General features: G+C 45.4%; 1 protein-coding gene across 1 annotated transcript; it reads right to left on the bottom strand.

Moving 5' to 3' along the window:
* Positions 1–27,058, bottom strand: RNFT2 (ring finger protein, transmembrane 2; the record flags this gene model as incomplete). Its single annotated transcript, XM_084272084.1, has 9 exons — positions 1–135; positions 1,709–1,810; positions 2,816–2,881; positions 7,186–7,335; positions 17,224–17,377; positions 20,641–20,741; positions 22,625–22,701; positions 23,788–24,266; positions 26,976–27,058. 9 exons carry the CDS (start codon positions 27,056–27,058, stop codon positions 1–3), a joined length of 1,347 nt encoding a protein of 448 aa, XP_084128210.1.

Raw genomic sequence — 27,058 nt, 5'->3', positions numbered from 1 at the left:
TTAGTACACCTGGAAATGAGCAGAGGTGGTACCGTCTTTCCAGCAACGCAGGGTTTCTACTGTGAGAGATCGACAAAGGGGGCAGGTTTTCTCCCTGTCAAACCAGAGGCAGAGGCATTCCTCACAAAAGACGTGCTGTGGGGAAGAAAGGGCATCGTCACAGCAAGGCCAGAGGGTCAGTCTGGCCACCAAGGGTGACACTCAGCAGGGCAGCCAGGGGAGCACATAACGACTTGGGTTCAGGCTGACAAGTGGCTGACTACCGGTACCCACGGGGTATGGAAAACAAAGCCCAGCATCAGTGTGCCAATGCTAATGATACATTACTCTGTCTCTTAATGTAGCAATAGAAAGAAACATTAAAGAGGCCTACAAAGTTTGGGCTAAGAAGGGAGTTGAGAAGGTTTTATCTCCCCCTGTTTCCATCCTCAATTTCCTGGGTTATTTTACAAGTCTTTTCCTAGCTCAAACCAGCCCCTTTCTTCCCCTGCTTCTTACTGGATGTGTTTTGTTCTGTTCACACCACCTTTGCAATCCCTGGTTCCCCTTTTCTATAAATGTCACTTTTCACCACTTATCTCCTCTCAATTCTACGCTGAGCCAAAACAGGGCTCTCCCTCTGGAGTGTACTATCAGAGACCAGGAGGGACAGCTGTCCAGCACACATCCCTGTCTGCTGGAAGACCAGAAGCAGGGCAAGAAGGGAGCATCAGAAGCAGTTAGAAGCTGAGACGTCCTCAACATGTCTGGAGTCAGCAGAAACATTACTCATCAAAGCCCCAACTCTGATAAGCACACACAAAGATAGCTTCTTTGGGGCTCCCAGCTGGGTAACAGCTGCACAGATGTTTGTAGGAATAGTAGAGGCATTTTTGAGGTGCAGGTGACCTACTTGTTTTAACTTCATAACCCTGGTACAAAGCATGGGAATGTTACAGCTCTTTGGAAAAAGGCTCTTGAGCTGTCTCATGGTGTCCCAAGGGAGCATACATCCCTCTAACCCCATTCCCAGAAATGGCCAAGCCATTCTGCTGTTTCTGGTGTGCACCCACCAGGAACAGCCTCCAGGATGCAGCATTTCACCCCCCCAGACCAGGTTATAAGCAGCGGGAGAGAGAATCTCAGGGAAGCATCACCAGTGTTGCCAGGAGGCGATGCCGTCAGCTGGCCTCCGATACAGTAACAGAACCCCTGGCAGCACCAGACTAGGACTACTCCTTACTCAGAGCACGTTACTCCTAAGACCCAGGCTTTGCCAGTGTTTACTAACTGAGAAACACGCCAATTCCCACGTGCTGGCAGCGGGGAGCAACTCCTACACGCAGAGCTACTTTTATTCCCAGCCAGGTGTTGGGAGCCCAGACCGCGACTACACGGGCAGTGGGTTGCCTGCAGACCAGCCAGCCACCCAAGGGTCAGATAAAGCCCCGTGTTCTAGATGCAAGCCCTGGACTGCCAGCTGGCAGGGCCTGCACTGCAAGGCTGCTCTTTTCCATCTCAATAGCCATGCTCAGCCCCTGAAGAGTGGCTCAGCTACCACCAGTCACTGGCTATCCGGAAGAGGGCAATAAATACCCGCTAGGCCCTAGGTTAAGACCCAGCAGATGATTTTAGAAGTGCTTAGGCCAACTGTGCTTCTCCCCAGCTGCAGAAGTTAACCAAATGAATGCCAACAGTGAAACCTGAGGTGGGATGTTGGGGGTCTTACCTGGCACATAAGGATCAAAGGCTCCCTGAATTCTGCCTGGCAAATGGCACAGATGTCACCTGCCTCACTGCACTGCTGGCTGGTAGCACGGACACCATAGGTCTGTTAGGGAGAGGTGGAAAAAAACCCAGTGTCAAAGGGCTTGCAGGTCATCTGGTTTGTGGCTAAGCATAGACATAGACACTGTTTTTCACACCCAGATCCCCTGCATGACCTGGGAAGGATGCTGGTGCACAGGGAAGGGAGATTTGGGGACCAGCACACAGAACACAGGGAGTCTGGTGCTCTGTGCTCTGTTTTGTTTTCCCCTCGAGCTGACTCCATCTTTTAGTGCCTCCACTTGTGGAGCAACGATAATGAAATTTAATGAGCTCAACAGGGAGCTGGAAGGATTAATTCAGCATCATTTGCAGAGGTGTTTAGATAGTGGGAGGTATTATTATTAGCAAGTTAGACAATAGAAGAAAGAACAACAGCAGCAGCACCCACAGGCTTCAGACTTTTCTTTTTTAAATATGTGGAAGGTAAATGTCATTTCTCTTATTGTAACAGTGAAAGGGGGAATGAAAACATGCTAAGGAAAGATGACCAGCCCAAGCCCACAGGAGAAGCAAGGCTCACCCTAGTGAACATCTACATTACGTTCCTTTCCTCTACAGGCTGCAGTCTTACCATTTGAAAATGTAAGTCACAGTATTCACAGTAACAGATCTAAGTATCAGTTCTCTATGATGTGATGCCTGGGATCACTTCTGTGCACTCTGGGATCCCTTTTAATGTCACTGTGCACCAGGCAGTACCTGTGTCTATTTAAAGTCTTCCTCACATTACAAAGTTTTGTCAGCTTCTTGCAGTTTTGACCTCTGTGGATTGATCCACAGGGCTTCCAATGAGATGGAACAGGCCAGGCCAGCAACGATCTCTTACCATGGCTGGGACAGGGCAGGCGTTGGGAAAGGTTCCTGATGTTCCTGGCAAGAAACACCAGCTCATCCAGTCACTGGACAAGGAATGACCCTGATCCACTGAGCAGTTTTCAACTCCATGATTCAATAGTAACAAGGTTGTTCTACCTGTGAAATAGCTCTGACACACACCACTGCTTACCTGTGGGGTGCAAAGGACCTTCAGCGCCTTCCGGACACTTCCCACGCGGCCACAGATGTCGAAAGACTGCAACAGAGACAGTCCAGGTTAGAGACAGAATTTGGGGGTGTGAGCACGTGTGTGTGTCTTCAGATGGGTCCTTGGAGGGAACAAAGACCCTGTGTAACAATGGTGCCAGAAAAGATTTCATAGTGATCAGGAAATATGTAATAAATGCAAATTGACAGTGCAGAAGGGCAGCCAGAACAGCTCTGGTAACAACAGACTGCAGACCAGGGGTTCACAGGACAGACAGAGGAACAGGCTCCAGGGGTTGTGGTGCTGTGAACAGCCCAGCCCTGCTACAGAGGAAAGGGCTAAAAGGGACCCGTTCCCACCCTGGGAACTGAGAGCCAGAGAAGCCCAGAAGTGAGTAAGAAAACACTGTGGCTAGTGCAGAGAAAGAGGGAAGGAAGGGTGGTCTGGGGGAAAAGGGGATTTCCCTTTGGGGAAAAGGGGGATTTCCCAGGGCTGTGTGGCTCTGCCAGGCAGCTTGACATTTCAGGGCCCAGGTGATACTATGAAAGGAGTGGGAATTGTCCTGCTGTGGACAGTGAATTAGTGTAGTGCAGCAGCTGAAAATTACCAAGAAAAGAATGGCTGAGGAAGGAGAAGCAGGACTGAGCCTGAGTTGCTCCCACCTGCCTAAAGAATGGGAAACTTCAAATGCTTGGAAGGGAGAGAGCTTCCAGCACCATGGTACTTTGTGGATGCCCAAAGACAGCCAACAGCAGGGCCAACAGCAGGTCCTTTTCTTTCCCCCTCCCTTCATTGCCCAGCAAACATGATGTAACTGCATCTGGAGAGCAGCGCTCATTCTGGGCTCCTCATTAAAAGACTAAAAGCAGTTCAGAGAAGAGCAGAAATGAACCTGCAGAAAATGATTTCTGAAAAGAGACTAAAAGACATAAATATTTACAGCTTGGCTGAGCAGTACAGAAGTGGGGGAAAAGATGATAAACTGCCTACAAATATCAAGGGGCTGAACACACTCAGCATTCTTAAAGTGAAGACAGGGTACTACTCATAAAAGGGAAAACAGCTTGAAAAACCTGATTTGGTATGCCAGCTTCATCCTCCCTATCTGGCAGGACAGAGGGAAAGGACACTAGACAAGATATGAAGAAATGATTGCTCAAGGAACAGCCCTGCATTAGCCAGAAGGGCCAGATGACATAACAGGACCTTTCCCTTTCTATCCTGTCTGAGAGAGGGCAGAGTGCTCAGATCTGGAGTGGGCTCTCAGTACAGAGGCACCAGAATGCCTGGAGTTGGCTATTTTTTTTTGGTTAGCAGAGTAAGTGGGCTCACTGCAGGGAATGCCAATGAGATCATCCTGCAATAGATGGGGAATCAAATGAAGGCACCAGTAATGCTTCCAGTCAGCACGTAAAAAGGCTCCCAGGGTCCTTCCAGTAATGCTTCCAGTCAGCAACTAGCACTTTAAGCTGCCAACTACTACAGACTTTTTATCTTCTACCACAGTCAGGGACCAGCTCTTTCCCACTGTCCAATTCACAGCTTTTTCTGGTTGCTTTGCTCATGGTGTGACTTTGCTCTTGCTCTGATGTCTCCCTTCCCCCAGTCCATTTCCTCCTCTTCATGTTTTTTCCTCTGGAGTTTCCTGGACCCCCAAAAGCCACGTGTTTCAGTAATCTCTCTAACATCCAGTCATCACCCCCTGCACTGAAGTCTGTGTGGTGTCAATCATCTTTCTAGCAGAAGGGTTAGAAGGAATGGGGTCACAGCCAGTGAGTGCTGCTGCTCAAGACAGGGAAAAATAGGACCTGGATGCCCTTACTAACCAACATCTGGGATCTTCTGAGGTTCTTGTTTACACAGTGCAGAGCCACCAACACAGCTCCCACCATCCACACTCCACAAAACACCCTGAAAGTCGAGCGTGCCCTTTGTGTAGGGAAAGGGGATGCAGCCCTAGCCGAGCCCTGGATTTCTGCCAGGAGCACAGAAGGTCTGAGTGCCAAATTGGCTTCTGTGGTTTTTCTAATGTGGTTTGTGGCTTTGCTAATGTGGACTCCTTTGGGTATATTTCCAGTGTCTCAGGCAAAGAATTAGACCTGCAACTCCTGAGGTTGTAAATGGGATGCATGCACCTAGCATTTCCTGGTCTGTACTGGAAGAGTGCGGTCCTGCTCTTCTCTCGCCTCCGAGCAACATCTCTAACATGCAGAGGATGCACCCATGGTAATAAGTAGTTGCCTCACACTGACATGGGACACATTCCTGGACCCTTCAGCTGGCCTTTCCATCCATTTACACCTCTGATAAACTGGAGGAATTACAGGAAGAAACATGCATGTTAAAGGAACAGGCTGTAGCCAAGGCACCCTCACACAGGCGTGTGCCTCAGTCCTGCTCCTAAGTGACAGGAGGCCACACAGGGAGCTCTCTGTCTTTCCTCAGGGAGCTGCTAAACAACAGATCAGCAGAACTTTTCAGAATGGGGTTACTTTTCCAATCTAGTTATCACACTACCTACAATGGCTTTGTATCAGAAAAACACCCCACTAGGCCATAAAGAACTGCTTATGCCTATGCAGCAAGGCCCTGAGTATATTAATGGGCCTTCATGGCCCTGACAAGCCTCACCTGGGGTCTCCACCCACAAGCCCTGCCCAGAAGCTCTATTTAAGCTCAGCCTGAGAGCTCTCAGTTCCCTCCTGAGCTGTGTGAGTGCTGGTTTCTAGCTTAGCCATAGCTGTGCCTACTGACCTTGGCACCCCAGCACTGGGATTAACTTCCCACCTTTGCCTTGAGATGGTCTCATTGCTGTGACTGACTCTGGCAACCTCCACCAGACCTCATCCTGACCTGTGGAATGATGTTCTGGGTTTATCTTGGACCTGCCCCACCACCTGGCCCTCAACTACTGGCCTACCCTGCTTGCCTTGTTTGGGTGCTGTGGGGCTGGGCCCTTGCCCTCCCAGCTATTTTTGTGCTTGGCTCCCCTTCCTCCAAGAACCAGATGGCCCTTGCTGCTCTGTCACACTACAATGACTTCTCCAGATGGAAGAAGTGGCGTGTACAGCTGCAGGTAAGCATCCTTTCTTCAGGTGCTGAGCAACTTTTGCAAGAGGAGACACCGGAAAGGTCCCACAAAATCTGTCCTTGTAACTGTGGTTTGTCCACCTGACCTCACAAGCTGGAAGGGTTTGATGCTGTTGTCTAGAGGAGAACTGGGCAATAATGTCTCTGAAAGGAGCAGCAGGAAGCACACAGCTGAGAGAACAAGTGGGTGTACTGGGAGCTGCACTGGTCTCATGTGCCTTCTATGGCATGTTTGCTCCGTTACTATTTTGCTCACAGACTGGCTGTGACCTCTGCATACCTCACCTACAGAAGCTGTAAATTCCTTGGCAGCAGGGGTTGTGTTGCCCCATTCTGTTACAACATATAGCTGCAACTGCTGCCAGATCTCACTGAAGAGTTTGCATTGCTCAGCAATCTATTAGTCCCTTGGAGCTGTTTTCAGCTCAGATATGTTCTCTTCTCTGCTCTTCAGTGTGTTGCTGCAAAGCCACAGTGCCTTTCTCCTAGGCAGAGACAAGCATCAGAGCTGCAGCAAGCCTGAGTCACTTGGCCTTTCTCAGAGAGGTGGGTGAATTGGGTGTATCATTGTTTGCTTCTGCCCCTAGGCAGGGGTCAAGACACAAGTAGGAATAGAGCTACATCTAGGCTGCAGATTTGGAGCTGTTGTAAGTCATGCCTACTAATTTACAATTCCCCAAGCACGCTTTGTGCTTTTAACCTTCTTACTTTGGGGGGCAACACTACTCTGGCCCTAGCCAGACCAGGACCTAGAATGGGGTCAGAACTACCTGTTTTATCTAGGCAGCTCTTGTATGACCCTCTCTCCCTGCTGCATTCAGTGCTGCAAGCAGCAGGATATCTACCCTGCCTTGCAAGACAGAGGAATGCTTAGAGAAGCATTTAATTGTCTGTAACCTCCCTTCAGTGTGGCATCTAGAAGTCTGAAGACAGCTAACATCTCTTCCAGCACTGGTCCCCCAAGGCTCTGCCCCCATTCTCCTCTAGCCTTTATAGAAAGGTATTAGAAAGCAGCAATGACTTCATCAGCCTGATGCAATACTATATGAGCAGCCACAGATCTTTCTCTAGCTCACCAATGCCCACACACTGCTGAAGCAAAATGCTTTTGGCAACTGAAGCACAGTGTCCCCAGCTGCTGCAGCTTCCCTTTCTGGATAGTGACAGCAACCATCACAGGGTGTATTTGTTCCCCTCAGCTGTGCTGCTTTCTCTGCTCTTGCTGCAGCTCCTGCAGAGGTTATTAACGAGGTGGTACTTGCCTTGCAGAGGCTGTACAGGATGATCAGGATCCCACCTAGGAAGTAGCTGCTGGATGGATCATCTCCCATGATGTATTTATACCATAGCTGGATGGGGACAAGGGAGCGGAACAGCTGGCTCAGCTCCTCAATGACCAGATAAAACTTGCCCTGTAAAACAAACAAGCCACACATGAGCACAGTGGGGAAGTCAGGAGCACTTCACAGGGGCAGGGCTTGAAGCTTATAGGGCTTGGGGCTGCTGTCCACCTGCACAGTGTTAAATGGTGCAAAGACCAGTATCCGTGAGGTGCAGCTTTCTCTGCAGCCATTTAACCACAGAGAGGCTACCTCACCTCAGTGTTTCTTGGCATTCCTTCTGTTCTGCCACTCACCCAGCTGTTGTGCACATTGAATTGGAAACCTTTAGCAGTGGTTATGAGTATGAACATTACTGCATATCTGTATGATGCTACAGAATGCTGGCAGCAGAGGCTAATGTGGACAGGGATGGATGGATGATGTGAGTTGTAGATACTATTGGTAATGAGAAAAGGAATGCAAGGCAAGTCTCTGATCCTGTACCCCCATCTGAAGGTATCAATATTTAAATGTAAGGTGACACTGGTCTTCCTGACAGCTATCTAGATCACTGCACAGAACCAAATTAACTCCTGATTTGGCAGCACCCTTCCACTCAGGTGTGTGTTGGATCTTGTACAGTAGTACACAGCTAAAGACTGGCTCTGAAAAATACCTGCAAGGTATATTAAACTCAGAGATACTAAATCTTCCTGAGGACCTAAAGGAAGAAAAGGTGGGGTGGGGGAAGACTTCTCAAGACACTCTAAGAATGGGCAGTATCCTTTGTATAAACCTTCACCAGAGCTGCTCTTGCCATTTTGGTGTTCACTTTGATTAGAAAGCCTTCCTCCTTGAGGGACACCTGCAAGGTAACTCCTGGTTTACTGCAGCCATGAGGTGCAGCAATTGAAATGGATTTTTCTTACCAAATTTCCATCATAAAGCACCTAATACTAGAGCTAAGAAGCTGGCTAAATAAGGGGATCTAATCTAGGGCCCCTCTATCTTAATGAGGACTTGTTTATGTTCTGTTCCACACTGTTTAGAAGGGGAGCTGGTGACAGGGCACTGGGTCAGGGCAAGCTGTGAGCCCAGAACTGTGCTCAGCCTGCAGTGCCATTATCAGGAGTGAAAGGTTTGGTTTTGACATGTCAAAATTCTTTTATTTGGTAAGATCAGGGAGTGGGGGAAATTCCCCTGGATTTTTGCTGTGTTGTCCCAGTTAGCTTTGTCATCAGTGATGTCATCCCAGGTCAATTGTTAATTGGGGATATTTGGAGTGGGGATTAAGTCCTCTGCAGTCCACAAGCTAGCAGCAGCTAGTGCCCTTCCCTAGGGTCTGGGAGATGAGATCACTCAGCAGGCCATCCTGCTGTACTGAACAAATCGAATCCTTCAGAGAGCTCTGGCATTCTCATGATCTCATATCCCCCCTGGGACAAGGAGTGAGGTCACACCAGCGGTTGCTAACGGACCTGGGCTGCTTTCTTCTTTTCCCCCCCATCCCTCCTCCTTGTTAATCCCAGGTGGCATCACATGGCAAAAATGTAACAGCAACAATCTGGGGTCCTAAATGCAAGCAATTTATTAAATTAGCACAGAGGTCTCTATCCAGCCTCGTGCTTCAATATAATCATCGTTTATTTCAGGAGCCCCTGTGACAGAGGGTCGCAGTCTGCTAATGACTACGCTGTCACTTCCTTCCCTTCACACAGGCAGTTCTCCACCTCCCCCTCCTCAGCCAGCTCTGATGAAAGCTACCAGCAAGCTAAAGGCAGCAAACTGTTTGCTTTCTCTGACTTGTTCCTCCCACCAGGCTCACACTCTCATCTTTTTATTTAGCCTGGCTTCCCTTGCAGGCTGGGCTGGGACAGGTCACCACTTACTTTGTCATTGCATCAGCTTTGGATTCAGCATTTGGGGCATCAAAGCTGAGGGTTTTTTCTACAACAGAAGTTTATAGGCACTAAAAGACCAGAGGCCACAGCAAGAAGTGAGGAAAGGTCACAGGCAGCCCTGGACAGGCTGCAGAACTGGAAGTGGCAGAGTGTGGCTCTACAATCAACATGCAGCAAATGACACACTTCCATTTTTCTAACCACAATCTCCACCCTCTACAAAGCTTTTGTAATTCCTTTATCTAATGCAAATCTTCAGCTGTCAATGGTACCTGCAGGGTATCAGGATTCTTAGCAGCTAGATACTTGCTAATATGCTCACAAGAGTGAAGTTAAGCTTTAAATGGATGCATCTCCCTGTTCAGCCCATTACCACCCACTTGACCACTTGAGAGACCTGTTGATAAACTCAGAGTGATTACAGCTAGGAAGGAAACAATAATGTCAGCTGAGCATCACTTAGTAGAGAACCAGTGCTACAGGAATGTAAGGCTTGTTGGGCACCTCAGTGCACCACACCTGTCCTTTTTTAAACGAGGAAAAGTGCCTGGAAAACCAGAAGTAATTCTACAAAGGGCTGAAGCAGAAGTGGATGTCTTCCTTCTGAGCCAGAAGCTTAGAAAATAAGGGCTGTTCCCTGTAATTTCAGCAGCAAAATTTAGCCTTCTGACAGCAGCATCTTATTGCAGGCAGCACCCATTGTTGGTGGGCACACTCACTGCACCCTTGTCTCCTTCTGTTCAGCTTTGTATCTTGGCACTCTAGGTTGGACTTCTCAAAGCCAATGTCTCAAGCTGTTTTGTGTCTGAAAGCTTCCACTAAAGTACTGCAGCTATGTCTCACCAAGCTTAGGACAAACTGTGTGTTATATTAAGCACAAATAGAATTATTTCTCCTGAGCATCTACCTTGGGACAGCAGCCTGAAACAAGGCAAGGCCTGCTTCTGTTAGGTGGCTTTTTTTCCCTGTTTAATAAAAAAACCCCATGTAAATCTTGGAATCTCCTCTTCAATGCCCTCTTAGATGTGCCCTGAGATCAGCAGAAGCTATTTGTGGTGAGACAGCACCAGTTCATGACTATACCATGCAGGACCCAGCTCTCCAGAGCATCCCCTTGCTGGCTTACTGAGATGAAACAGGATATTACCTGATTCTGGCTCCTGGTTAGGGTACAGTCAGGTACCAGAAAGGAATCTGTGCTCGTATCAAGCCCCTGCAACAGGCTGGAGTGAAGCCTGACAGAAAAGTAAGTATACGGCTTGCTGTGCTTCCTCTGCAGGGTCAGTTAGTGTAGAAGCTGCCAGTCTACTGCTCCTGTTATCAAACACTTGATTAGCACAAGAGCTGAAGGACTGTGCTGTGGATCTAATTATAGCAGTGCTGCTGCTGAGCCTTGTGATAGTGAAATCTCCATTCTGTTTTTCCAGATTGCTTTGTTAAAACCCAAGTTAATGTCTGAAATATAATCTCCTGTTTACCTCCTTTACCACATAAATGATTTCTATGCCTTAAATGCAGCACTGATGTTGAAGGAGCAGAATTCAGGGTTTCATACCCTTGCAGTTTTCCTGTGGTGCCTGCAGTACAGTTGGTAATGATGTGATCACTATTTTTCCCAGAGGGTGAGTGGGACTCATTAAGCATGTGATTTTTACTATTTGGTTACAGCCTTGTTACTTGATGGCAGATCTTCATCCTCTCACTTCATGCTATTTCAGCTCTGCTCAGAGTAGAAAATCACTAAAATTTCTTCAGTCTGCCTATGACATCACCACCACAGTAAAAGATTTTTTTAAGCACCACCTTATTTCCACATTGCTGGCTGACATAAGTTGTTCTCTGCATTTTCTAAATGAAAACTTAAGACTAAGGTTAAGGTAAGGTTGTTTTGGTGTCCAAGCTGAGATGTCTGGGATTAGGGTTTTTATAAAGCACTTAATATTCTATATCACATTACCATTAAAAGCTAAACCACTGACTTCAGTTTGCAGCTGTACATGGCTTTTCTAGAATCATCTAGGAATTCTTGGCAAAGGATGGAATTTAATTCTCCAGTGTAGCATTCAACTTTAACTTGTAGAACATAACTTCTTCCAGTGGTCTCTTTGTTCTCAATGCACTTTCCAGTTTCTACAGCAGCTCCTTGCTTTGTTTGTGGGGCACAGTATAACACAATTGTGTAATTAAAAATTGAATCACAACACACACACCAAAGGGGGCTAACTACAGCTGGAGAAATGATGCTGATCCCCACACAGCTTAACTGAGCCCTGACTTTGTAGTCTCTTTTGACATAAGGCTTTGCATAAGGGTGCATGTGTGCCTCCCCAGAAGGAAGCAGAGAGGCATGCTAAGGCTTTACACAGTGGGATTAAAATGGGATGCAAGAGAAGTGCGAGAAGTTGCAATGAGGCAACTGTAAGTTGTGATTAGCACTCAGGGGAAGTTCCAAGTCTCACTTGTTCTGCTGCCAGCAGCATTAGGACATATTCTGAAGCAGAAAGATGCTAGAAAAAACTTTTGAGACCTGCTGGCAATTTGGATCAGAGGAGAGCAGAGACTGCTGAGATTTTGGGTCATATTGCCAATATAAGGAAGTGTTGGGTAGGAGCAGTAAACAGGATTGTGGCGTACAGGATGCTGGTGAAAATCCATGCAAGACTAATGAGGAGCAATTCCAAGGTGGGACTAGAGGGGAAAATCAGATTTTTAGTGCACAGCACTTCCAAAAGTCACACCTTTGGTATCTTAAACTGGAAAGATAAATTTGGATGCAACTGTTGTCCAAGAAGAACAATTATCTTTCTGAGCGAGTTCCCCCCAAATAACATCCAAGATCAAGGAGGGGGTAAAGAGAACATAGGCTATCACTGGTCTGGAAACACCACTTTACTACACCCCACTGTTAGAGGGGAGTAGGATTAACTTGCATATCACACAGCACAAGACAGCACAGACAAGGAACAAATTTTTACCCAGATATTTTTGTAATACTGGAAACAGGCATATAGATGTGCTTGCTTTAATGCTGCCTTATTTTTAATAAGTATCTGGAAGATTCAAATGCTTCAAGAGACACTTCTCAGGATGAAAAAAAATACACATGAACTTCATGTTAAAGGATTGATAAGTATCTGGTCCTAGTGTGAAAGCAAAGCTGCTGGGACATTAGAAGATACCATCACAATTAACACAAGTTCCCTCTGGTACTTTCCTAACCTGAGCCTTCTGGAAGGGGCACAAACTGCTCCAGCTTGCTCTCATTTCCCAGTGCAAAAGGATGGACTTTGTTCTATGTCATGGGTTGTTCTACATGAATACCCAGCACATGCAGAGCTTGTTGTTCAAGGAGCATGAAACTTCTGCATAAGCAAGTTGTCTGTGCAATTAGCCATGTGATGGAGGAAGGGTCAGTCTGCCCTGTGAGAGGCTGCACACCAGGGTTAAAGTATCCCATGGAGCTGAGGTCAATGGGTGCAAATGAACCAAGATGAAGACAGGCTGTGGACCAATTCTAATCATAAGGTGCTCACATAACCAGGTAAGTGCTTACAATTACTATTTGATTCTACATAGCTGTGCAAAGAGACAGAAACAGCTGGTGACATAACCAAAACTGTGACTGTGCTGCTTCTCCATGAGAAGAGCACCAAGGCTACTCAATCAGGTCTTACCTCAGACTCTCAGAACACATGGTTATTGCAGATCAGCTGACACTAACACATTGCCTTAGGATAGTTTGCTTCAGGTGAATGACCCGTGTTGTACAAAAGAGATTCTGACACTTCATGTCCAAGGTGCAGCTTCAGAAGGAATACAGGAAGCTTTGTGTGCCAGTTTGCATGTCAGAGCTGTAACCATGTAGGCTGGGAAACATGGTACATGCCAAAAAGGTACTGGTACAAAGTCCAAGAGTAAAACTGTGTAAAGAATGGCTGCCACATACAGGCCAACTTCTCTCCAACCAAACTTGATGAGATACTTAAAGGCAGCAAAAACCCCAACCACCACAACCAAACACCCCCTCTGACAACTATCTCTGAAGACATAGCAACAAGTCCACAGTGCTGGTGTGGACCAGTAACTGTACCCTGGGCCCTGGCACCATCTGAACAGCAGAAAGAAAAAACTGAGTAATGCTGGTGCTGCTATAAAAACTCCTTTGCAAAGCCTAGCTCCAGCTTCCAAGCAAAGCTGACAAGTGTTCATTCTATAGTAATTCCATACCTTCAGTGAGCAAATGTTAGTGTTTTCCCTCTGAGTTTTCAATTTTCTGGGAACATCCCCCTTGTAACGTGGCTGCATGTCTGTATAGAGCAGGTAAAGGAAATTCTTCCTTAGGGCCTTTCTTAAATACCACCCACCAAGGCTGCTGGAAAAAAGCATGTCCTTGGTATACCTCCCCTGTAGACACAGGGTTATATACATTAAAAAAAGAACTGGGGATAACAATTTCTTACAGTTCTTTTGGTTTGGTTTTCTTTCTCCCCCCTGCTTCACTGGCTTCTCCAGCATGTCAGCTCAGATTGCTGACAACAGCATGAGGAGGGGATGGGAGACTTGGAGGCACCTGGGATTTCCTAAAGGAAATCTTTGGCAAGTGTGTCTTTTTATTATTTATTTCCTTATTTTTAATTCCACCCCCCTCAAGCTGTCATTCCTTAGCAGTGAAAATGAAAAGCTGCCATTTATGTGTGTACAACAATGGAGGCCTCTGCAGGCCACATGGCTCCTGCAGTTTAATTTACTTTAATTCATTTTATATTGAACCAAATGATCTTATTTGCCTTTTTTAATGGAGAGCCTTCAGCACGCCGGGTGGGAGCCAAGCCCCCCCCTTCTGAAGAAATTATGAGCCCAGCTGCTGTTAGAACTTGTGCTCAGCTTGATGTGCCCATCACAGCATGTGGGGGAAAGAGGGACAGCTTCAGCCACAGGTATGTTCCTTCTCCCACAAACTCCCACTGATTCCAGAGGTGTAAGACTGGACTCTGGTGGGGTTACCTTCTGGTTCTGCTTCTCTTTCCTGCTCCCAAGCTGCTGCTCTTTCCTTGTCTTACAGCCCGATTGGAGACTCACAGCCTCTCTTGGCACCTCTTTTCCAGGCTGATTGGGGGCCTGTGAAAGTCTTGCATTATTTTGTCAAATTTTGGATCCTCCCTTGTTCTCTGGAGGGTTTGCTTGCAGAGATATTCAAGGTATTGAGCTATTCAGGCTTGGAGAACTCTGGTTGCATCCCCATAACATGGCAGTCTTTGTGCTTCACATTCAAGCACTTGTTTTGACTGGTCCCTGTATTCAGACTGCAAAACCAAACCCTGTCTGTTTTACTTTGCCTCTTCTCAGTTAAAGTGTGAGCTGATGCTAGAAACCCAAGATGGTTCCTGATGCCATTAAACCCAATGCTGCCCTTACTGTGCAGGGGCCCAGGTACATCAGACTGGGAGAAGTGAACTCTCCAGCCCAATGTTTTTCATGTGTTCACTGTCAGAGTGAAAAGACATCTGAGGTAAGCAAAGTTTAATGTTATTTTCTGTTTTCATTCCTGATCTTTGTGGAACAAAGCAGCCTTATCAAATGTGGTTACAGCCTTTCCTGGTTCTGTCAGCTACACACTGGAAAGGAGGATTATAATCCAGACTCATTTTAGGTGGAGAAATGGTCTGGAAACTAGGGTGGGAGGGGGCTAAAGGCAATCCAAAAGAGAGTAAAAGCTGGAATGAATGATCTCAAAAGACTCAATACTGGGGGTTGGACCCGATGATCTCTCAAGGTCCTTTCCAACCCCTACAATTCTGATTCTACAGTTCTGTGATTCTGGTGTTGCTCAGTTTACAGAGAAGACTGAGGGGAGATAAGACTTTGATGTGTTAAAGAATCTGATCTTGGTCCAGTCACAATGGATATGGAGAGCTAAGAGACTTGAAAGAACAACAGCCAGAGGAGGGGCCTAGTACTAGACAGGCTATGCAATATCAGTGAAAACCACAGAGTATTCAGAGAAGACCAGAATCTCAAGAAGCAGCATGAAAAGCCAGACTAGCTTTGGAAGTGCCTTTGAACTTCCAAAATGCAGGAAACCTGAAGGGTCTGCTCAGAGGTGGAGCGTGGAATGATCAAAGCCCCTGATATCCCATCCAGGGGCAAATCTTATCACCTATTACTGACTCCCTCAAGAAGGTTCTGCAAGGAATCTGTCCTGTTCCCAGCTGTGTGGAACTCTATCCCTGGCAGTGCAGCCATCTCCACCTCAGGCCCTGTATTATGGGGAACTAAAGGCTGCTGTTCTGACTAGATAATTGGCAGGAAAATTCTCAGTGTGTATATATAGATGTTGAAAGAAGTCTCTTACCTAGCTTCTAGGTAGCTTTCTACCCACTACTGTTCTGTGACAGCCAGCCAGAAGTTCACAGTCTGAGCTTCAAGCATAAACACTGCTACAAGCATATGGGGAGGAACAGAGTAACTCTATCTGGCAAGTATTAATACAGCAGGTGCAAACAACTTTGGTCAAAGTTAATGTGCCTACAGAGCATCAGAACTGTTCTAACTCAGGAAAAGCTTACCCTTTAACACAACTCATCTGAAAAATAAGATGTGTGGCAGTGTGCTGGCCTGTAGAAGTAAGCTGGGTCATTGGGCTCAGGGAAAGAGCTCAGCTATGTGGTTACCAATTACAATTTCTATGGCATCCTGGGGTTCTCTTGGAGCTCTCCCATCCCAGTTGGATCTTGCTTAATTTGTTACACCAGATCTCATCCTTGGTTGGCTTAATGTGTAGAGAGGAGGATAAAAATACATCCAGATCCATAGTGGTAGGTAACAGCAGTCTCAGATGTCAAGGGACAGTGAGACCATCAACAACATCCTGAGACAAAAAGGGACTTAAAAAAAGTGAGAAATATTGCTATCCAGAAAAAGGTATTAAAAATGAAGCATCTGTGCTCAGAGTCATTATAGGCCCTTGACAGATGTGATCTTACCAGCCTCCCACTGTAGCTGCAAATAAAGACCCCTTCTCTTTCTTCTCTCCCGACAAGGATTAATGAGTACTTGGGATAGCTCTCAGACAAGCAAGCAAAGGCTGTGAACCTTTTCCAACACTGCAATTTATCTTGGGAAGACTATTCACATCACTTTTCCCTCCCTCCCCAGGCTGGATTATGCTCTGACCTAGCACATTAATCTCCCAAAATAAAATAATAATAATAGAAGGGGAAAAAAGAGCTGGACAATTGCCAGAAATAAATTAATAACCATCTCCAGTAGCCCTGCTGTGCAGGAACAAACTACTTAACTCCCTTGCCACCCATGTCATTTGTAAGCAAAACTATTCCCAGTTTAGATATCCCCTTAAGTGCCCTGTCTGAGACTTTCAGGGATTAATGATACCTCCCATCTACATAGTGCCCTTCATCCCTTCAGCTGCCACAAAGTTTCTTTACTAAATACAAATAATAGTCAGTGTTGCATTTGCCACTGAAATGTTGACAGGAGGAAGGGGAAGCTTGACACATTTCTAAGAGTTAAAAAAAATAAGGAGGTATTTTAGGAGAGAGAATGCAGTGACAAAGTTTAAATAGTTAGGCCTAGTTAACTTGATTTTATAAATGTTTAAGTGTTAACTCTTTAATTCAAGTATTTCTTTGCCTATGGTTAGAACTGGTGTTGGTTTCTTGTGGTATCAGTAGCTTAGATTTAATACTGCTACTTCAACTCAAGTGGAAAGCCAGAGACAAGCAGTTGCAGTTTCCTTCCATTAAGTGCAGAGGTAAGTACTTCTGAAATAGTTATTTACAGAGGTTACCCAGAAAACAGAGTCAAATAGAAAAGCAGTTATGTCACTGCTAGTACCTATTCATTCTCAAGCAATACTTACTTCTCTCTGGACTTCAGCTACTTGCTGGCACTACCAAACCCTTGCTCAGATCTGTGGTGGCTCAAAACCCAAAACTCCCTACCCAGCTGGCTTTCTGCCAAAGTTTTATTTTTATTTTCCCAGCCATATTTCCTGCAGCCACCTCATTGTAAAGATAGCAGATAAAGACAAACATCTGTATATCACAAGGATTCTTACCTTTGACTTGACAGCTAGGATGATCTTGGGCAGGGCAACAATTAGGCATTTCAGTGCAATGGTGAGGTACTTCAGCACAAAGTCTGCAATCCCCACAATCCACATCAGGTCAAAGAAGTCCAGCCTCTCCAGGTTGGGTTTCAGAAATATAAGGCTGAAAGGCATGACAACAAGGCTCCAATAGCAATGAGAACCTCACTTAAGCTTCTTGATACCAGATAAATCCACTGCTAGCAAGAGAAAGCCAAGAAACTCCACTGTACTTTGGTGAAGTTCTCCAGGGCAATAGGAATAAGACATGCAAACGAATCCCATGATCCCACTGGGCATCTTTGTACTTCCCATTCTGACTGAGGTCACAGCAGCTTTACCCACTGTCAGAAAACAGGACCCAAACATGTACAAAATCTGTTTTGGAAGACTGCAAGCTCTATAACCTGCAAGCCACACTGTGAAAGAGCTGTTGGTCTAAAGGCAGCACCTTTATTCAATAGCTGCCTGATCAGACTGGACTGTAAAAGCTTAACCTTTGAAGTCCAGGTCATCAGCAGTTATGATTCCTTGGGAAGCCATCACATCATAGAAGGGTTTGGATTGGAAGGGACCTCAAAGCCCCTCTAGTTCCAAATCCCCTGCCGTGGGCAAGGTCACCCCCCAGCCCAGGGTGCCCAAAACCCCATCCAACCTGGCCTTGAACCCTGCTGGGGATCCAGGGACAGCCCCAGCTTCCCTGGACATCCTGTGCTAGGGACTCCCACCCTCCACAGGAAGGATTTATTCCTAATACCCTACTCCGTTCTCCTGCAGCTGAAGGCCATGACCCCTTGGCCTGTCCCTCCCTGCCCTTGTCACCAGTCCCTCTCCAGCTTTCCCAGAGCCCCTTTAGGGACTAGAAGGTGGTCTCAGGTCTCTTTAGAGCCTTCTCCAAGCTGAACCAGCCTAACTCTCTCAGCCTGTCTCCAGAGCAGAGGTGCTCCAGCCCTCTCGACCATCTTTGTGGTCTCTTTCGGACTCACTCCAACACTGGGGACTCCAGAGCTGGATGCAATATTCCAGGTAGGGCCTCACCAGACCAGAATCCCCTCCTTAACCTGCTGGTCATGCTGTTTTTGATGCAGCCCAGGGCATATTGCTGGGTTATGTTGAGCTTCTTTGGGATGTTGGTGGACAAGTACTGCTCCTCATGACTGCTCTCCATCCACTCACCACCTAGCCTGCTTGGTATTGTGCTGACCCATGTGCAGGACCTTGCACTTGGCCATGCTGAACTTCCTGTCTATGTCTTCCTCCTCTGAGCTGGCCTCCCATGGGCAGAACTACTGCAGGGGCAACAGTCCCTGAAGCTACTTGTGCATGTCAAACATACTTGTCACAAAGAAAGCCCTGTAGTGGACATGGCAGAAAGGTCAGAACTCCAGCTGTGTCATGCCCTGACAGTGGCTTCCCACTGTCTGAAGCAGACCAAGAGCTGGGCTGTGTTCACTCTTAGCTGAACCAAAGATCCAAAAATGTAGTGTCCCTCAGGTACTGTTATTGACTAGGCTAAAGGGGGAGCCTAGGATGGCAGAACTTCACATAGCAATGGGCAGGAGCTACTGACCTGAGCAGCAGTGAGGACTGGACCCTACTCAGTCTCAAAATACAGGATTCCTCTTCAGGATATTTACCTACTAAAGCCTCAAGGTAGAAAGCAAAACCTTAAAACAAATAAATGAAAAAAAAAAAAAAGAAAAGGCAAAAGTAAAATAACCAACCCAGAATGAAAAGCCTGAATGTGAATTTAAAATACTCACAACACTGGCACAGCACAACAGGTAAAATTACACCCTAAAAACAGAAACAGAATCAGAGACTTTACTACTAGTCATGCCCTAGAAACAAGTAAAAAGTAAATCAGGAAATGAAAAATAAACCAGAAAGAAACAAAACTGAAGCAAGCTACCTCTAATTTCACAGGCCTGCCTTGTGAATAGTCACAGGTCCCCACACAGTGAGCAATAGCTGCACTAGCCCAAGCATGACAAAGCAGGCACCACTACAACACTCAGGAGTAGAGGTTTGTAGTGAAGCTGTCACCCAGCCTGTTCACTGTTAATGACCCACACCCTGAACAGTGTGTAGAATGGGACTAATTTGCTGAAAGTCTTTTATTTCAGGTGACCTAACCTTTACTTCAGTCCTCTTCATGCCTTTAACCTTGGCCTTCTTCCTAGGGACATGCTGTTTCCCTGTTGTGCACACAAATTTCTAACTAATGTTTCACACCTTTCTGTTGTATCTACTTCTCTTCCATCCCCTCCCTATATGGAGTATCCTATAGGATATATATTGCCAGTATATTACCAGTTTGACCAAACATACAAGTCCCCCTTTCCAGAAGCCTTTACATACACAGCTTTCCAGTGATCAAACCTAAATATGTTAGGGGCACTTCCAAAGATACCAGGGTCGTGGTCAGACCTTGACTCTTCTGCTGCACAGACAGCATTGGTGGAAAGAAGCAGGGAAGCAATGCAATAAATGACAGAACAAAACATACCCCAGGGCCATCTAGCCATAACCCAAGTGATGCATGTGACACAGATCTTACTTGCAGCCTCAAGTTCCCTTCAGCAGGACAAACAAAACTTTCCCAGGAAAGGTAATTCATACAGTTTTAGATGCTAATTTATCAAACCCACTTTCTGAAGTAACTAGGTTTGGTATTGCTGTGTCTTCCTATCTATTCTACCAACATTTCTGTGCTTAAGTTCTGTATCTTTGCTTTCTAACTGTCATTTAATTCCTGCTTTATGACAAGCAGGTATAGTATTGAACCAAAATACATGGGTACTAACTTTGCTTATTTTAGAACCACTTTAGTCAGAATTTGAAAGTGGAGGCTATCTTTACCCCAGATCCAAATGGTTCCAAGCCCTGAGGACACCCAAGTAAAGCACTATTATTTCTTCTCCAGTTTACCTCCCATAATAGGCTCAAAGCTTGATTGGCTGAAGAGAAAACATTATTGTCAGAGGAAAATCAGTGGGTCAGGTGCTTGTCTGCTTCCAATGCCTGCTCTTTACTTTCAGTCACAGCAGTCAAAATGGAAATTCACAAGTCCCACTATACAAAAAGTAGCCATCCTGCTTTGATACATAACAAAATTGCAAAGGTAGGTGTTTCAGGTAGCAACACTGGTGTATCATCCCACCCTGGCCCACTTAGACCCTGGTTATGTCATTTACTGATAGGGGCATAGATCACTGGTAGAAGTGATGCACACATTCTTTCCCTCCACTGGAATGTATTACAGCAAAGGCAGCAGATACCTTAATTATACCCACTTCCTCCCAAAGCATGGGGAACAGTGGGCTTCCCTCTTTTCCTCCCTGGAAATCATCACCTTCTGTCATGTACAATGAAAGTTTTCCCTACCTGTTGTACAGCTGCTGAGAGCTGAACGTGTAAAGCAAATACAAGGTGTTTCCAGTGAGAAAGGCCAGGATCCAGAAGACAACCAACACTGATCTCTTCTCCTGAGCAAGAAAAAGAAGCAAAGATAAATTATAAGTCTCAAGGGTTGTGCTGAGCCTTCAACTGCTGAAAAAATGCAGAACCAACCCAGGGGACACAAATATGCAGGTAGGTGTTCAGTAATTAGTTTATTTACATTGGACTAAGACTCAGAAATAGGCTGTTAGGTGAAGACATATATAAACACAAGCAGAAATGGCTCTCACTCACCTAACCTTTACAAATAAAGTAACTTGAGAGAAATTAATCAAAATACATGATGAAAATGACAGCCTTACTTGCAGAACACAATTTTCAAAGTTGGGATCTTTCCTGGGACATCAAAATTCTGCTGATGCTTAAAATGCAGCTTGAAAAGCAGATTAAAAAAAGTCAGTTCCATACATTGTACTATAATTCTGAGCTGTCACCTGTTTGGAGTGACACTCCATTAAAGGTGTGTTTTACAAATAGACCTGAAGTCACTTAGAAGAAGGCTTAGCTAAAACAAATATAACATCATTATGTGCAGCATGTGTGACACTTACCTGAAAGTGTGGAAGTTCTAGAACAGAGATAATTAAAGGTCAAAAGAAGTGCAAATTCTGTCTTTCCAAAGGCACAGAACGTTGTAGACGGAAGCTTGATGGCAGAAGATCTTGTCCTGGGTCTTGGCCCAGTGTAACTTTGGAGAGTAAATTTTACCCCTGGGAGGAAAAACCCTGCGTTTTTCTTGTGAGCTGATTTATTAAGAAAACAGCTCTTTGTAGCTATTCAACAGCCAGGGGTGTTAGGCTGAGATTTAAAGCAGGCGGACTAATGGGGACGCTGGGAGAAAGACAGAGGTGCAAAGTGCAAGGCAACAGCCATCTATCACATGATTGTGCAATTTATTTGTCTGTTCAGCACTGTACCACAGTTATTCCACTGCTGCTGCTAGCTGTAAGCACACACTTGTGCCGCCCATGTAATTTTCACAAAAAAGCAAATCTAGTCTTGTGGTTTTAGTACCGTTGAAGTATTCTGCTGACACTGGAGACAGCAAAGCCTGAAAAGATCTGCTGGTTTCTTTTTATTCTATGTATGTTATCAACAGAGCATTATAAAGATACTAACAAGCAGTACATCTAAAAAAAAAAATCATTCAGCTGAACATCTCAAACCATGATCTAAATGCTACTAAATTAAATTTCATTACCAGGTTGGAAAAGACCTTTAAGATCACCAAGTCTAAACCGTACACGTCCTCTACTAAACCATATCTCTACCTCATCTACCCACCTTTTAAACACATCCAGGGTTGGTGACTCAATCCCCTCCCTGGGCAGTCTGTTCCAGACCCTGACAATTCTTTCACTGAAGAATTTTTTCCTAACATCTGATCTGAACCTGCCCTGGTGCAGCTTGAGGCCATTTCCCCTCATCCTGTCACATGGCTGAAGAGACCACTGCTCACCTCTTTACACACTCCTTTCAGATAATTATAGGCAGTGAACTAGTCATTAGTCATTAACTAGTAATTTTACTAGTCATTAACTAGTGGAATAGGTTTCAGAGCACCTCTGCTGTACATACAGGGAAACTAAGGTGCAGGGAAGTGCTTGGAGATGCACTGCCAGTCAGTGGCAGAACCAGAAGCAGATTACAATCTCCACTGAGATTTCTTCTCTTTCTGTTTTTCACTACACTCCACAAAAGTGCAGGAAGGAAACTCTGGAAGAGCATCAGTAGGGACAAGCAGGAAGAGGAAGTGAGGATTACAGCACTGTCCTCTTATTCTGACAGATCTGTATCTGTACAATGGCATTCATCCTTACATTGTAAAAGAAGGTTCAACATGGATATTGTTTTGTATACAAAGACCAATGTTGCTTTGGAATGTAGGAGGTTAAGATGCTGTGCTCACCTTCAGAGCAACCTGTTCTCGGAGCGTTGAGTTGGCGTACGCGAACGTGCTGGCCATACCAATGCACACAGCAATCCCTGCAGGGAAAGACACTGTCAAAGTACATAAGGCTGGGCAGGAGGATCTTCAGTCCTAAGTCATCTGCTGTCAGCCTCTCAAGCTTAGAAAAAAAATATTACTGGGTGATAGACTGGACACCCTGGGGTATAAAATAGATAGGCAACTAAAACGGGGCAGTTTGGACTCATATAAAGTACAAATTCAAGCTAAGTGAGAACAAAACTACCACGGTGAGCACTTGCAACCCCCCCAGTACAGACACTGTCCTAATGTCAGGTTCTGTGCTGAAGGAGAACTGGAGTGCTGCAAGTTCTGGCTGCTCTGTGCAAACCGAACTCAGGTGACAGCATTACAATTGCAGTTCAGCAGCTCCTGGGGAACAGGGCACACTATGAAACCAGAGAGGATACCAGATCCAAAGAGCAGGATTTTGCAGACATGAATTGATATTTGGTTTTGGGAATACTGGCAGAGCTGTAAGTGGACTAAACCCAAGCGTTACTGGCTTCCTGGTGACGATAATCTCAGCATGCTACTCCCAGAATGAGGAAGGATCCCCAGACATGCTACACATATGGATTTGTATTAAAGCAGGATTAGATGATTAGATTTTACATGACCACTAAGGAACCAAAAGTCAGGTGCCATTAAAGAAACCTGGATAGACATATTATTGAGAGAACTCAGAAGATCTCAACTGTAAATTGTAACTGCTGATGCTCTTTTGCTTTAACAACTACCATCCTTCACAACTACCCACAAGTGTCCCATCCTCTGAGCCCTTCTGTGCTAGAGAGGCCTTTGCTAATCACTAACATATGCTCTCCCCATCTCTTCCAGAGATAGGTCTGAGGGAGAAGCCTTAGTAATATCCTCAGCCCCTCCAGGAATGTTAAGGAGAGATTAGGTGAAGTTACAGAACTGATCTCTCACAGGTCAGGACAGGAAACAGATGAAACTGCTTGAACTGCAGATGAAATCAATTTACCAAATGCATTATCCCATGCATTCAATTATGTCCCCTTCACACTACACTACCTGTGGACACTGTCATGGGGACCACCCTCTAGTACAGCTGCAATCCAAACCAGATAGATGCTTACCAAGCTTATGCTGGAAACAAACTTTAGCCAGAAGGATCAGGATGAAGGGAAGTCCTTTCTGCAGCCAACCGATCACAGCTTTCAACTCTGACAGAGCTGGGGCTGGCGTTCCAGCTTGCTCATCACTGCCCTCCTCAGCATGCCCGTGGCGGTCCCCTCCTGCCATATGCAGTAGAGACGAACCCCGGTGGTGGCCGTGGTGGAAATGATGGGCCGCCTGCCGGTGGTGAAACGGGGCTCCCTCTGTACGACTGGTCCCTTCCTCCCGTGGGGCTGGCATCTGAATGAAAACTTCCCCGCCTCCTGCTGAAGAGCCCAGCACCAAACCTGACTGGAATGGCGTGGCTGTGATGGTGCCCGACGGGATACCTGCCAGGCCTGAGAACAGCTGTTGTGGTGAAGAAGCTTCAGCCTTCAGACTTTCAAAAACTCCACTTTCATCCACGCTGGTTTCAGAACTGACGGTTTGGCTCCGGTTTCTGCAGTGGATGGAGATGAGAGAAAAGTGATGAAACAGAACTGAGTGCCACAGAGCTGCTCAGTCTTTTAGCCCAATCCTGAATCTAGTCATTTAAGAGCTCCTCACACGCTCTCACAATAGATAGATGACAGATGCTATTCCCTCTGTTTGCTTTTGGAAAAACCACAGTTGCAGAACTACAGGCCAGTAACCAGATTCCCAAGGTAAGATCAGAAGTGATCAAAATGTTCCTTTATCTAAGGAACAAAGTTCCCAAACACCCCCTTTACTTTTGGAAGAACCAAAGAAATAACACATCCAATACCAAATTCAACATCTTCTATAATGGTTTTAATATTTAAAGGAAAATGTACAAAAGCCCACGTAACTTTACACAGCACAACCAGGACAGGTCAGATTACATAGAATAAATTGATCAAGCTAACTCAAAGAAATAGCCTACCCCCAAAATCTTCTGTCTTTAGGGATGACTTCTACTTGCTCACTAATGAATAACACAAACACAAGAGAGAGTCAGCTGAGGAAGAGAAGCACTGAGAGCTGCTTCTGTGTCCCTGAACCAACAAGTACTTTAAGTGAAGGATGTGCACAGGAGTCAAGAGAAATTGTTTTATTTTTATATTGGCAGCAAACTGGACATGAATGTACCCAAGGTACCAGGCACTGGGCAGAATTAGATCTGGCACTGATTCTCTCCTGAGCATGTTGGATTATAACAAGATTTCAAGAGGTCTTAAATATCTTCATCCTAAAAGAAAATAGGCTTTCTTCACCTGAACCCAATATTGTGGTGCTGAAATAAATTAGCGTAAAGTTTAGATGATAGGGAGCAATACAGGTAACAAGTAGTACAATTACCAGGCAGCAAACACACAGCAGACAGCAAATACCTCTCTAACTTGCAAAGAAGGGTGAAGAATAAATAAAGCTCAGCAACAGGCAAAGCCCAAAGGCATGTTACAGAGCTTCACTCTCTGTTGATTTTAATCCTTGGAGATCTCTAACTTTAGAAATAGTGGTCACAAGCTAAGACTGAACATGCAGGAACACAGAGGGCCCTTAACCCTCTTTCTCCCATGGGTTTGAGAGCCTCCCCAAGCATCTTAAAGGGTACAGAGCACTACCTTTCATCTCACTCTAGAGAGAGCTTCAAACCTCTCTGGGCATACCTTCCCACTAAGTAAACTCCTAATAAGGCTTTTTATAGCTACACCCCATTCCCACTGTCTCTTCACAGGCTCCAGCAAGGAATCAAGTCAACAAGACGCTTTGGTTCAAAATACTCATCAACCAGATCTTGGATTTTACACCCACACAACAATTCAGGGATGGAGACACAAGACAGGGACATCATGTGACCGTACTTACGTCTGGGAACATAACAACAAATTGGGTGGAACCCAGTCTTACAGATAAAGACACAACTATTGTTTGGGACATGACTATTCTTTCAGCAGGAAGGAATTAATCAGGGACATATTTAAAAAAAAATAAACAAGGGTGAAATTGTGAGTTTGCTGAAGTTAACAGAAGTGAAGACCAGCAGCAACAGCATTTGATTCTGCAGTTAGAAAAACTTCAGCCTGTGTTACTGACAATATCTATTTACCTGGTTGAGAACTGGAAGTGTTTGTAAAAAACAATTGGCATTACTCTGCTTCTCTTTTGCACTCAATAATAAACACCTATCCTGAAGATGTTTTAACCATTCAAACAGACCCCAAAGTGCCTTATAAGTTTTTACAGACTCAGAGCTCTACATTGCAGATGAAGGGATACATCTTACATGTCCCACAAGCCCCAGGCCTGCCTGCTGGTATAAAACCCACAGACTGCACCAAGGCTTGGGCAGCATCATGCAGAAAAAGCTGAAGATGGATTTCTTTTCCCCTGAAATTAAGAACAGTACCATGCTAGAAGTGGTCAGGACATCAAGCTTCACCTCCACTTGCAAAACCACTAAGAAACAGTAACGATGTTTCACTCACAATCTCATCTCAGCCAGAACAGTGAGATTCATTAGCTCTATCTTTGTCTTAGAGTAATTAGATTAGTTTCTTCTTTAGAAACAAAAAAAAAGTCAAGCCTTAACGCTGGGAAAGCACAAGGGAATATTTAGTGCCAGCACAACAACAGTAGCAAGGCTCCCTTGCTGATGTTATAATTACAGAAATGAATTAGAGGCATTCTGCTTGTAAGTATTCACATACATGAAGCTAGATAAAGATTCTGGGATGAAGTAAAGGATCACTCTGAATCTTTATAAAATATTAAGTTATATTTGCTGGGAGCTTTGGATCAGCAGATTTTTTAAACACTTCAATAACAGAAATACAAATAGCCTCTGTGCATACAGATCAATCCTTTCAGATTGACAGCACTCCAGATCCCCACAGGACTATGACATCCATCGCTCCTCCAGAGCTCCAAAAGGTCCTGCCTGTGCCAAGCCAACTGTCTCCATACGTGCCTTACTGGATCATGAAACCTGACACACTCTAGTAGGTATCAGTCAGTAACTGACATGAAGGTGAAAAGCCTCTAAGCTCTCCAAACTCCAGCAGAAAGCTTGCCCAAACCACATGCACAGCTAGTATATGCCTTTCTTACTGTTGAGCGTTCATCTCCTATAACAGACCATATACTTAAATCAGGACACTCCCCTCCAGAGAGGGAAATGGAGGAAAGAAGGAGGAAGGAGATGTACCTTTCAGGAGGAACGCTGTCGGTGTTGCTGCTGTGGCGTCTCTGCATTTTCCTCAAAACCTTAAAGCACAACACGCTCAACAT

Source organism: Gallinula chloropus, assembly GCF_964237585.1.
Source record: "Gallinula chloropus genome assembly, chromosome: 17".
Lineage (NCBI taxonomy): Eukaryota > Metazoa > Chordata > Aves > Gruiformes > Rallidae > Gallinula > Gallinula chloropus.
This window is presented reverse-complemented; position numbering and strand designations above follow the sequence as displayed.